The sequence below is a fragment of the Gekko japonicus genome, unplaced genomic scaffold, assembly GCF_001447785.1.
Source record: "Gekko japonicus isolate JY-2015 unplaced genomic scaffold, Gekko_japonicus_V1.1 scaffold3202, whole genome shotgun sequence".
Taxonomy (NCBI): Eukaryota; Metazoa; Chordata; class Lepidosauria; order Squamata; family Gekkonidae; genus Gekko; species Gekko japonicus.
This window is the reverse complement of record NW_015171598.1, coordinates 46,011-58,106: the sequence shown is the minus strand read 5'-3', so window position 1 is coordinate 58,106 and position 12,096 is coordinate 46,011. Positions and strand designations below refer to the sequence as shown.

Here is a 12,096-nt window from a genome sequence, read left to right as displayed (position 1 = left end):
GGGGGGGGCGGGAGCCGCCGGAGGGCCCTCTGAGCGCGTGCAGAGGGCGGCGTAACGCCTCACCTCACTAGAGTCAGGGATTGGCGGCAAACTTTTTCTTTTAATAGTGTTTTTTTAAATTTAATTCATTTTTACCCCGCCTTTCTGCCCAGCGGGGACCCCAAGGCAGCTGACATTGTTTTTCTCGCCTCCATTTCATCTTCACAACAACCCTGTGAGGTAGGTGAGGCGGAGAGAGTGTGACTGGCCCAAGGTCGCCCAGTGAACTTCCATGGCTCAAGGGGGGATTCGAACCTAGTTCTCCCAGCTACTAGTCCTGCACTCTTAACCACTGCACCACACTGGCTCTTGGATGGTGTGTCATCGGTAAATGCAAAATGAACCATTACAACCACTGAGCCACGGAATAACTGTCATTCAGGATGTGATACTCTGAGCACGTGCAGAGTGCATTTCTTCTCCCCTTCCAAGCAAATTAAACTGATTCCATCTTTGAAAGGGACTACCTTAAAGAGCTTCTGAGCATATGCGGAATGCCTTCTCATTGAGTTGAGCAATCCCTCCCCAGAACTGCAGCTAAAGTTCTTCTGCCCATGTACAGAGTGCTTTTTACCCACTGGAACTCCCCTATTTTTAAAAAGCCAAAATACCTCTGAGTGTATGCCAAGTGACCCTTGCAACAAACAGCTTCAAAAAAAATAAAATTAAATGGGTTTTTGAGCAGGGCCCAGGATTTAAATAAAAAGAGAGCCCCCGGGGCTGACCCCACCATTTGCTGTGGCTCCCCTCCAAACCCTCACTCTGTGGTTACTCTCAATTGAAAGGGAAATGTCCTCTGCACATGCATCCTGAAAGGCAATTCCTTTCTGCAGGGTTGACAACTGAACTCGCAAACAGATTTTGGGATGAAACCCAGGCACCCATTCAGAGCCCCCCCTTTCCACTCCCCCCTCTTTTGCCACCCAAGGCCAGAGAGAGGTTTTAATCTGTGGGCAAGCAGCTACAGTGTTGTTCTGTGCTGGGTGGCTTAACTGGCTGGACACAGCTTCCCACGCTGTTTGGGTCTGCAGATCAGATGGGGGGGGCACCCGGAGCCCTGCGGAAGAGATAAGCGGGGAACGTGGGGGGGGGGGGGTTCTGTTTTGTGACTGCCCGCGTGTGATCCAGGCAGAAATCAGGCATCCAGTGCAAAGCAAATGATGGTTGAAATCAACCAGCCGGCCTGCAACTCAGAAACCTGGCTTAAGCCCATTGAAAACTGCCTTTCAGTTTTCCACTCGGGCACCAGTGTGTCTCGAGCGGCTTGTTTTGCACATGCACGTACAAATCTGTCTGTTTGTGACCTTGCACACGTGCATAGAACACTTCCTTTCTGTTTTTCACCTGTGCAGCACTCGCAGGGGCAGAAGAAAGGCTCTTTCAGGGGCAGGTGTGAATTCCGCCTGCTTGGTGGAGAACCCTTGGGCTGGTGAGCGAGCTCAAATGCCTCAACGGCTGGCCTGAATGCCTTTCCTCAAATCAAAACCTTCTGCAAATCAGATTCAGTTGGTTTTGTTTTCAAGATCTGGCGCTTGTGGGAAATGAGCCCGGAAGACTTTCCCTGGGCCAGACGCCGCCAAGGACTATTTTACTCTCCAGGACATGGATTGTGAACTTGGATTAGTTAACATTTACTGGTGTAATTTGCGCTATTTTGTAGTGTAGTGGTTAAGTGTGCAGGCTCTAATCTGGGAGAACCGGGTTTGATTCCCCACTCCTCCACTTGCAGCTGCTGGATGGCCTTGGGCAAGCCATAGTTCTGTCAGAGCTGTTCTTGAAAGAGTAGTTCTTGACGCCCCTCTTTCTGACTGAATGTCCTCGGGGAGGCTGCCCATCTGCCTTAGTGATTGCTTTGACTCCAGTCAATCAGAGCAGCGTCTTGTGCAGAAACACAGGGAACAGGGACTCACGAGAGAGGCAGGTTCTTCCTCCTGTATACTCTGAAAGTAAATATTTTGGGATGGAAGAGTGTAATGGGCTGACAAGTTTAATGCAGAGTAAATCGTTTCCCACTAACCAGTTTGGTGTAGTGGTTAAGTGCGCGGACTCTAATCTGGGAGAGCCGGGTTTGATTTCCCCACTCCTCCACTCGCAGCTGCTGGATGGCCTTGGGCAAGCCACAGTTCTGTCAAAGCTGCCCTTGAACGAGCAGTTCTCAAGAGAGCTCTCTCAGCGCCGCCTACCTCACAGGGTGTCTGTTGTGGGGAGGGGAAGGGAAAGGAGAGTGTAAGTCGCTCTGAGACTCCGAGTGAAGGGCGGGGTATAAATCCAATCTCCTCCTCCTCCTCCTCCTCCTTCTTTGATTTTGTTCCCTAAAACAGAAGTAGAAGAAGACACCAATATCTACACAGAGTTTCGAAACAGCTTTGTTGCTGCCTCGGTCAGCATCCAGGACAAGCAAGGACATTACATAAGAACATAAGAGACACCAATGTTAGATCAGGCCAAAGGCCCATCCAGTCCAACACTCTGTGTCACACAGTGGCCAGAAATACCAGGTTCTGTAGTGGGGTGGGGGACTCAGTTGCAGGATGCTGAAAAGCTGCCATGGATGCTGAGTGGGAAAGTCAATTTTGGCTAAGGGTAAAAGTCATATCAAGTTTTTATTACTATTCTTATTAATATCCGGCTTTTCTCCCTGATTCAAAGCCATTTTTCACATCGTTCCCTCCTCTTCGCAGCAACCACCTTGTGAGGGCAGGTTAGGCTGAGAGATTGTGACAGGCACACCTGGTGGGCTCCTGTGGTCCAGCGAGGGATTCGAATTCAGTCCTCCCAGGTTCTAGTCTGATGCTCTAGCCATTGCGCAACCCCAACCCTCAAGACCTGATGAGAAAGGGGCTTTTTGGTGATACTTGGGGCACAGGCCGACTGAGAGGAATAAGGAGACTGAAGCTTGTACAGTTCCAGGTGGACAACCCTGTAGGTCTGCCATAGAATAGCAAGATTTGAACCCAGTGCCACTTAAAGACCAACAAGGTTTCCAGGATGTAAAGTTACTTGTATCTGATGAAGGGATCTTTGATTCTTTGATGCTTATGCCCTGGAATTCTTCTTGGTCTCTAAGGTACTTACTGCACTTGAATCTTGCTGAGGCTTAGAGATGGTTTGAACATTTTAAAGAAATGCAAAATCCCCCCCCCCAGTTGCCCCTCTGTCTGGGGGGAGAAAGAAAGTTGGGAGACGGACCTTGCGAAGGATAACTATATCTTTATTTACAGCTCATCAAAATATAAAACATGCAACCACATCACAGCATTTACTAACTTCTCCCGTTACCAGCAACTTTCCCCCTCCCTTTTTCATCTGGAAAATGAACCCCCCCACCCTCAAGTCTCCTAAAAATAACGATTAAAAAATTGGAAGCAGAAGGGGTAACTGGACAACTTTGCTGCTGTAACCTGGTAGAGAAGCTCTTGGATTCTGACACAGAAAATCCCCTGAAGGAGAGAAAGGAAAGAACCCGGGGATGGCCCCTGTCCACTTAGAAGCAAATTTCCTGTTCTGGGCATATCATTCGGGATTTTTAGAATCTCAAGTTCCTAGTCAAAAGCTTGACAATGAATGGAGGAAGGGCGAGACTTCAAGGGATGGAGCTCAAGTATTTTGTTTTGGGGCTCCCCCCCCCCCCCCCCCCACTCCCAACTAACAGAATAAGATTGTTGTTGTTGTTCAGTCGCACCGCCGAGTCCGACTCTTCGCGACCCCATGGACCAGATCCCGCCAGGCCTTCCGGTCTTAGAATAAGATTAATTAATTCAAAATAAGCAAAACGAGGAGGAATTTGTGGCCTATTGCATAACCAGTTCAGGATATGGAATTTAGATTTTTCTTGGCATGTCACCCAGGACTATTTTTGGGCAGGAACGCACAGGAACGGAGTTCTGGCTGGCTCCCAAGTTGGCCACACCCAGCAGGAACTCATTAGCATAATGCGCCATACCCAACAGCAGAAACTCATTAGGATTGGCTACATTACGGGGGTGTGGCCTAACATGCAAAGGAGTTCCTGCTACAAAAAAGGCCCTGGGTTTTGACAACAAACAAGGTAAACAGAATAAGAAGCAAAAGGTGGGTGTGGCTGGATAACCACACTTCTGGCAACATGGGGGTGCGGCCTAATGTGCTAATGAGCGGTGCGGTCAGGGGTGTGGCCTAATATGCTGATGAGTTTCTGCTGTTGGGTGTGGCCTATTATGCTAATGAGTTCCTGCTGGGCTTTTTCTACAAAAAGAGCCCTGATTGTCACCTGAATGACCACGATGTCCCTTCATGTTCTGTCTGGGTCCTGCCCCTACAGTCCTGTTCAGAGATCCATTGGTGCAACTCCACCAATGCCTACCCTGGATTGGATCCTCACACATTAGAAGAAGAAGAGAAGAGATTGGATTTATACCCCGCCCTTCACTCAGAGTCTCAGAGCGGCTTACAAACTCCTTTCCCTTTCCCTCCCCACAACAGACACCCTGTGAGGTGGGTGGGGCTAAGAGAACTCTGACACAAACTGCTCTTTTTCAAGGACAGCTGTGCCAGAGCTTGTGACTGACCCAAGGTCACACCAGCAGGTGCAAGTGGAGGAGTGGGGAATCAAACCTGGTTCTCCCAAATTAGAGTCCGCACACTTAACCACTACACCAAACTGGCTCTCAGTAGGTGTCTATTTATCCCACGTACTAACCTGCATGCCCCATCATACCTGAGCCAAAACCTCAGTGCAGTAACTCCCAGGATTGGGCCACAAGTGTGAACATTGGATCAGAAGTTCCCAAACTGTGTGCTGGGCTGTACCAGTATGCCCTAAGAGAATTGCCTGCTGCCTCTCTGGATGCATCACTGGTCTAGCCTCACCTCCTTCCCATCAACCTCCAGCAGGTAAACTCTGCCCTGTCTCTGGGTACGTGCGTTGAATCCAGTCATGCCTAATCCAACAGAATGACCTCGCAATGGAAATGCACCTAGAGCAGACACTCATACAGAGATGCAGCAGGCAACAGGTAAAATTTATTCAGGTCATAAAAGTCAGCCCTCTCTGGTGTCAGAGAGAAAACTGCCTCCAACTCTTATTGGTTGTGTGTGGGGTGGGGTGAGATTTAACCAGCAGATGTTTCAGGGAAACTGCATTAGATTCACTGCTGCTCTCGGTCAACAGCATCAAAGCCATCCGGTTGCCCTTCCGTTCCCATCCCCACTGCTAGTTATAAATTAACGCCTCTGGCCAAGAAGACCTTCCCAGCATCTCTCTAGACATTAATAAACGATCCTTGATCTCCATCCGCGGACTCTGGCTCCACGCAGCGGCCTTTTCGCCGGGTCACCCTCCGGTTGCGGTGGAATTTGGCGTAACAGCGCAGACCTGAAGTGGCAGACAGAGAATTGGGGGAAATAGGTGAGAAAAGAATTCTGGGACAGAGCCAATTCCCCCGAGAGCTTTCCTTACGAAGGACGAATTTTTCTTTAAGGGCCTTCCACAGGCCAGAATTTTGGCCCAGAGGTGTATACCTGCCAACTGCTACAGCAGAACTGGCCTCCTTTTTTAAAAAATTATGTATGTATGTAACCTTTTGTCCCCACCTTCTGTCCTATTGTATGCTGAACAGTCCCCTGGAAACCAATTCTGGAACCCATGGGCTGCCATCACACAACCATTGGAAAAAGTGCAGAAAAGGGCAACTAGAATTATCAAAGGGTTGGAACACTTTCCCTATGAAGAAAGGTTAAAGCGCTTAGGGCTCTTTAGCTTGGAGAAACAACGGCTGAGGGGTGACATGATCGAGGTTTACAAGATGGCATAGAGCAGGTTGAGAAAGAGGTACGTTTCTCTCTTTCTCACAATACAAGAACTCGTAGGCACTCCATGAAATTGCTGAGCGGTCAGGTTAGAACAGATAAAAGGAAGTCCTTCTTCACCCAAAGGGTGATTAACACATGGAATTCACTGCCACAGGAGGTGGTGGCTACGAGCATGGACGGCTTCAAAAGGGAATTAGATAAGCATATGGAGCAGAGGTCCATCAGTGGCTATTAGTCACAAGGTACAGAAAGGAACTCTCGGTCTGGGGCAAGTGATGCTCTGTATTCTTGGTGCTTGGGGAGACAATAGTGTCCTGGCCTCCTGGTGGCACCTGGTATTTTTGGCCACTGTATGACACAGAGTTTTGGACTAGATGGGCCATTGGCCTAATCCAACATTGGCTTCTCTTATGTTCTCTTATGTTCTTAACCACTGAGTTGCCAAACTACTTCTGTGTGTCTCATTGCTGAATTAAGGCCCTTCTGAAGGTCTGGCGCCCTAGGCTGGAAAAGAAAAAAATTGATTATGGAACGTTTTATTTTAACATGATGAATAGAATATTTTATGACAAGGTGTTCAAATATTTTCCAAATCATTTCTAAAAAATATGTATGGTATCAGATTGATCTAATTTCTGTGCACTGAGGACAAGCAAGTCCTAGGTTACAAACTGAACTCTCCAATGGATAATGACAGACATAACAAAGTAGCTGCAGAAGCAGAGACTGAAACTGATACTGATAATTATAGCTCAGAAAATGATTCTGATTAAATGTCATGCCCATTCATTGAAACTTAGTCCCACACTCCCTTCTATACACTTCCCCTCTCTTCAATTCTTTTTATGAGAGTGGGTTTTTAAATTTTTATTTAATACTGTGGAGAGGAAATATGAATAATTGTTACTTCTGGGTTTTTAAAAATTGTTTTGTGGAGGTTTTTTTTTTTTTGTCTGTTCCACATAAACTAGTAAACAGTTCAGGAGATTGTTGCTCCATTTGTTACAATTACAAATAAATATTATTTTAAAAGTAAATTCTGTTTGTAATCATTGTTTGGATACACTATATTTTTAATAGGCTAGTTGTGATCATGTCATGCCAAGTAAAATTGTCCATAGTCATATTTTATGTTCTTAAAGTAACAGAATGACTTTCAATCTGGAAAACACAAGAACCCCAGCCTTTTTTCAATGTTTTCTGAAAATTTCCTTTTCGGGTCCCTGTAGTGGGGAGTTTTCCAAGCTTCATAATTTCCAGAAATTTTACATCTCTAGGCTGGTCACGTAGCTCACCTCTCTTGGCTGTTCTAGCCTGGCCCTAGAATCATCAGACCTGACTTGGACTCTGACTGCAATACCTGTAATAGAGACTGTCCCCCCAGTTCTGTGACCCCAGGAAGAGGACAGCCTCAGGCTTTGTCCCACTGGAAAGAGGTCAGACCAGGGGTCATTTCCTGCCGGAGTGCACAGGAGCGGAGCTCCGGCATACAGAGCCCAGGGGGCGGGCACATGCAACAAGCCCCACCCTTTGCTCCCAGCAGCCTTCAGTCAGAGCAAGAAGCAGCCAGGTAAGTTGCAGAGCCCCCCCACCGGCCCCGGGTCCAAAACAGTCCAGTGGCACCTTTAAGACCAAGGTTTATTCAGGTAGAAGCTCTCCCTCCTCTGCAAGGACAGAGCTGCACATTCCCCCCCCCCCAATAGCTAGCAATCCAAAAACAGTCCAGTGGCGCCAGAGCGGTGGGTGTTGCCTTCTGACACACTTCCGGTGATATCAGGGGGCGTGGCATATGCAAACGAGTTATGCTAATGAGTTATGCGAATGAGCTCCTGCACCCCTCTGTCTACGAAATGATCCCTGGGTTGGACTCTCACCTTCTGCACACATGCAGTCGTCATAACATTTGTTGTTCAGGCCGCGATTGTGGGGCTTGCAGAGATGCTCCCTCAAATCGCAGCAGCAGCCTGCCAAATCGAGAAGAATCGGGAAGGACCCAGCGTTAACCGTGTCTTTCCTTTGTGTATTTCCCCCACTACAAGGGACCCAAAGCGGCTACACTGCTCTCACCCCACAACAACCGTGCGAGGTTGGCTAGGGTGAGAGCACATGCCTGGGCCAAGGTCACCCAACCAAGCCCCCAGGTGGTAGCCCAGCACCCTAGCCCCTACACCACACTGGCTTCCCCAGGGCCTTGCCGTATCACACCCCAGCACAGAAGTGTTTGGGAGGCATAACAAATGAGTTCGACACCTCTGACGGTTTCACTGCTATGCTCTTAATTTTGCCAAATTTTAAAAACAGTCTTCTTGATTTGCTATTTCAGTTTGTCCATTTGTTTTCATGAGGCACCGAAGGCCGATCATCTGGAGAGGCGATGCGGACATTTCTAACTAAGTAAACGATCTGTGTTTCCAGAGATGCAGGGTTGCCAGCTCCGGGTCGGGAAATACCTGGAGACTTTAGGGGCGGAGCCTGGGGAGGGCGGGGTTTGGGGAAAGGAGGGACTTCAACGGGGTGAAATGCCATAGAGTCCGCCCTTCTGAAGTGGCCATTTTCTCCAGGGCAACATATCTCTGTCTCCTGCGGATCAGTTGTAATCCCAGGATGTCTCCAGCCACTCTCGAGGCTGGCATCCCTAGCTCCTACATGTTCCCAAGGCTATTTTTGGGCAGGAACGCAGAGGAACGGAGTTCCGGCTGGCTCCCGAGTTGGCCACGCCCAGCAGGAACTCATTAGCATAATAGGCCACACCCAACAGCAGGAACGCATTAGGATTGGCTACATTAGGGGTGTGTGGCCTAACATGCAAAGGAGTTCCCGCTACAAAAAAAAGCCCTGGGTTTTGACAACAAACAAGGTAAACAGAAAAAGAAGCAAAAGGTGGGTGTGGTTGGATGACCACACTTTTGGTAACATGGGGGTGCGGCCTAATGGGCTAATGAGCTGTGCTGTCTGGGGTGTGGCCTAATATGCTAATGAGTTCCTGCTGTTGGGTGTGGCCAATTATGCTAATGAGTTCCTGCTGGGCTTTTTCTACAAAAAGAGCCCTGCATGTTCCCTTGTATGCGCCTCTCCTGCCGGAGCCGGTCCTCATGACCACGGAGGCCCACCTGGGAGGCAGTCGAGATGGTGGTCGCAGGGCTCCCCTTCCGCGGGCGTGGTTTCGTTCCCACCGGCCTTACTCTGCTGTTTCTCTGGGGAGGAGAAGGAAGAGAAAGGAGGAGAGGAGGGAGACAGACGCACACGGAGAAGGGGGGGGGCAAAATTAAAAGCGGATTCTGCGCTGCATGGTGGGGTCGAGGCTGAAGGAAATGAACTAGTCAGATCCCCTTTTTTCTTTTCTTTTTTTACTATTACAAGTTTTTTATTTGGTTTAAAAACATTATAGGGCAGGAAGGACACAGGGGATGGGATAATAAGACATAAAGGGAAATTCCATCAAGCTTATATAACAGCTGTTACAAATTTTCCATCTTGATTCTTTGTTCCCAGCTCTCTTTCATTCAAGTAATTACTGAAACGAATGTCAATTATTCAAATCGCTCAAATCTTCTATTATGATTCCTGAAAAGAGACATATTCAGTTCAATTCAAGTTGGAGTTACTCAAAATTTATAATAGTTATATTCATTAAGTTGTCGAAGGCTTTTACGGCCGGAGTTCATTAGCTGTTGTAGATTTTCCGGGCTGTACGGCTGTGGTCTTGGCATTGTAGGACCTGACGTTTCGCCAGCAGCTGTGGCTGGCACCCTCAGAGGTATAACACAGAAAGATGGAGTACAGATAAGATTAGAATTTCAACAGCCAATCCACATACAAAAGAACCTCCTCAGGAAACAGGAAACAGGAAACCTCCTCAGGAAACAATCCATATACAAAAGAACCTCCTCAGGAAAGCTCCTCCATTAGCATGTTCATAGCTTGGGGAACTCCTACAAGATAATGACTCAGCCCTACCCCACCTTCCTGAGTAGATATAAATTACCTGCCTACCATTTTTCTTCTCACCTTGACACAGAGAGAGTACTCCGTCTTTCTGTGTTATACCTCTGAGGATGCCAGTCACAGCTACTGGCGAAACATCAGGTCCTACAATGCCAAGACCACAGCCATACAACCCGGAAAATCTACAACAGCTAAAGTTATATTCATTGTTCCTGGTCTTCGGAATTTCTTTCCACCCAGTCATAAAATGGTATCCAATTCTCTCTCACATTTCGTTTATCTCAGTCTTTCAACAAGTCCGACGATATATCCATTTCTGTGCTTTCAGTTTTTTTAATCAAAAGTTCATTCTCCGCATCTCTGATTTCTTCCAATACTTAGAATAGAGAATTCTTGCTGCCATAACTAGATGTATAATTCAGTGCTTAACTTTCTTATCTTTTACGTCAAGCATAATATTAAGGAAAAACATTTCAGGTTTAACTAGTCAGATCCTGCCTGGATGCAACTCGGATCAAGGCCCGACTCTCATAAATAGCAAATAATCCTGTTCGAACTGCACCATACTGAATGACCTGCCAGATAAACAAAGACATGCCAGCCAACAGAAAACAGGCACGCCAGGGAATATCCTGCCACACTAGTTTTCTAACCAAACCATGGATTGGGAAACCGCGGTAATATACGATAGCTGTCAGGAAATAATACTGTGAAATAGGCACCTCAACAAATATACATATACTTTATAAAAATTGAAGGCTGTTTGTATTCAGTAAAGACTTATTAAATTCCTAGACAGGGCATTGTCTTCATTTCTCACAATTATATATTCACAAGAAAGTCATCTGCTTATACAGCCAAAGGGCCTATACCAGTGATGGCGAACCTTTTAGGGACCAAGTGCCCAAACTGCGACCCAAAACCCACTTATTTATCGCAAAGTGCCAACACGGCAATTTAACCTGAATACTGAGGTTTTACTTTAGAAAAAAACAACTCATACATTAACTTAAGACGATCCAAACAAAGGAAGGAACGCAATCCCAAATGCTTTCATTTACTTGAAATTATTTGGCAGAGAATTCGACACTTTAATGATGGTCTGGGCCTGGCTGGGACGATGGCACGCGTGCCCACAGAGAGGGCTTTGAGTGCCACCTCTGGCACCCGTGCCATAGGTTCGCCACCACTGGCCTCTACAATCCAGCATCAAAAGCGTGTGGAGCGGTTTGTCCCATATGGAAACAACACGCTTGGTGCCTTGAACGAGAACCGAGATATGTCAAAGCAGTCTCCATTGACATGCGTTATCGACAGTCTTTTTATGTTCTGAGGAGAATTTCTACCACTCGTAATGGTCATTGACCCTAGGCGATAACATTGGACTGGAACTGGAGGAGGAGGAGGAAGATTACCTGATGAAGAAAACAAAACGTGAACATCACTCCGGAAATCACATTGTTAAGAGTGTTTAGTCACCTCAGTGAACTTGGACTGCATTCAAGAATAACATTATCTTTACGATTTTTGTGGAGTTAGTTTGTAATGCTAGTTTTCTGTGCCTCTAGGGATTTATTTATTTTTACATAGAGAGGCAAGCATCTAGTCCCTTGACTTCTCGTGCAGGGTAAAGTATTGCCTTCCAGAAATGCACTGTCTACCTCCTCATCTGCTGTTAAGTGGCAGAACTACGCCCGAAGCTGCCTTTTACTGAACCAGACCATCGGGCCATCAAAGTATTGTCTGCTATGGCTGGCAACCACCCTCCAGGATCTCAGGCGGAGGTCTTTCCCATCACCTACTACTTGATCCTTTTAACTGGAGGTACCGGGGACTGAACCGGGGACCTTCTGCGTGCAAAGCTGAGGCTCTGCCACTGAGCCACAGCTCCTCTGCAAGTAAACCAAACTCTAGAAATGTTTTTGGACGCCCTATGGAAATCTCCTCCTCTTGGTTTAGAGATCAAGATGAGTGGCCGTGTTAGTCTGTCTGTAGCAGTACAAAAGAGCAAGAGTCCAGCAGCACCTTCAAGACTAACAGAATTTGTGGCCGGGAAGCAGCATTGAGCGGTGAGCAGTGACTCAGGAAAGCTCCTCCCCTGCCACAAATTGTGTTAGTCTTCAGGGGTCATTGCCTGCAGGAGCGCACAGGAGCGGAGCTCCGGCAGTAAAGAGCCCAAGGGGGCAGGCACATGCAACAAGTCCCGCCCCTGCTCCTTCTCTCCCTCTTTTCCTCCTTTTTTCCTTCTCGTTTTCCCTCGCTTATTCGTTCTTTCCTGCCTGCCTGCCTGCACAGATCTGTGCGTCCTTCCCTCCCATGGCT

General features: G+C 47.5%; 2 protein-coding genes across 2 annotated transcripts in view; both read right to left on the bottom strand.

Moving 5' to 3' along the window:
* AGTRAP (angiotensin II receptor associated protein) overlaps positions 1 to 4,956 on the bottom strand; it is a 25,210-nt gene extending 20,254 nt beyond the window's left edge. The window contains exon 1 of the mRNA XM_015419884.1: positions 4,888 to 4,956. Within this exon, the coding sequence (XP_015275370.1) occupies positions 4,888 to 4,956 (69 nt within the window). The remainder of the gene's footprint in view (positions 1 to 4,887) is intronic.
* A 323-nt stretch (positions 4,957 to 5,279) lies between these two features.
* DRAXIN (dorsal inhibitory axon guidance protein) overlaps positions 5,280 to 12,096 on the bottom strand; it is a 9,794-nt gene continuing 2,977 nt past the window's right edge. Inside the window, exons 3-5 of the mRNA XM_015419883.1 lie at positions 8,940 to 9,023; positions 7,704 to 7,793; positions 5,280 to 5,392 (exon numbers count right to left, since the gene is read on the bottom strand). Of these exons, the coding sequence (XP_015275369.1) occupies positions 5,280 to 5,392; positions 7,704 to 7,793; positions 8,940 to 9,023 (287 nt within the window). The remainder of the gene's footprint in view (positions 5,393 to 7,703; positions 7,794 to 8,939; positions 9,024 to 12,096) is intronic.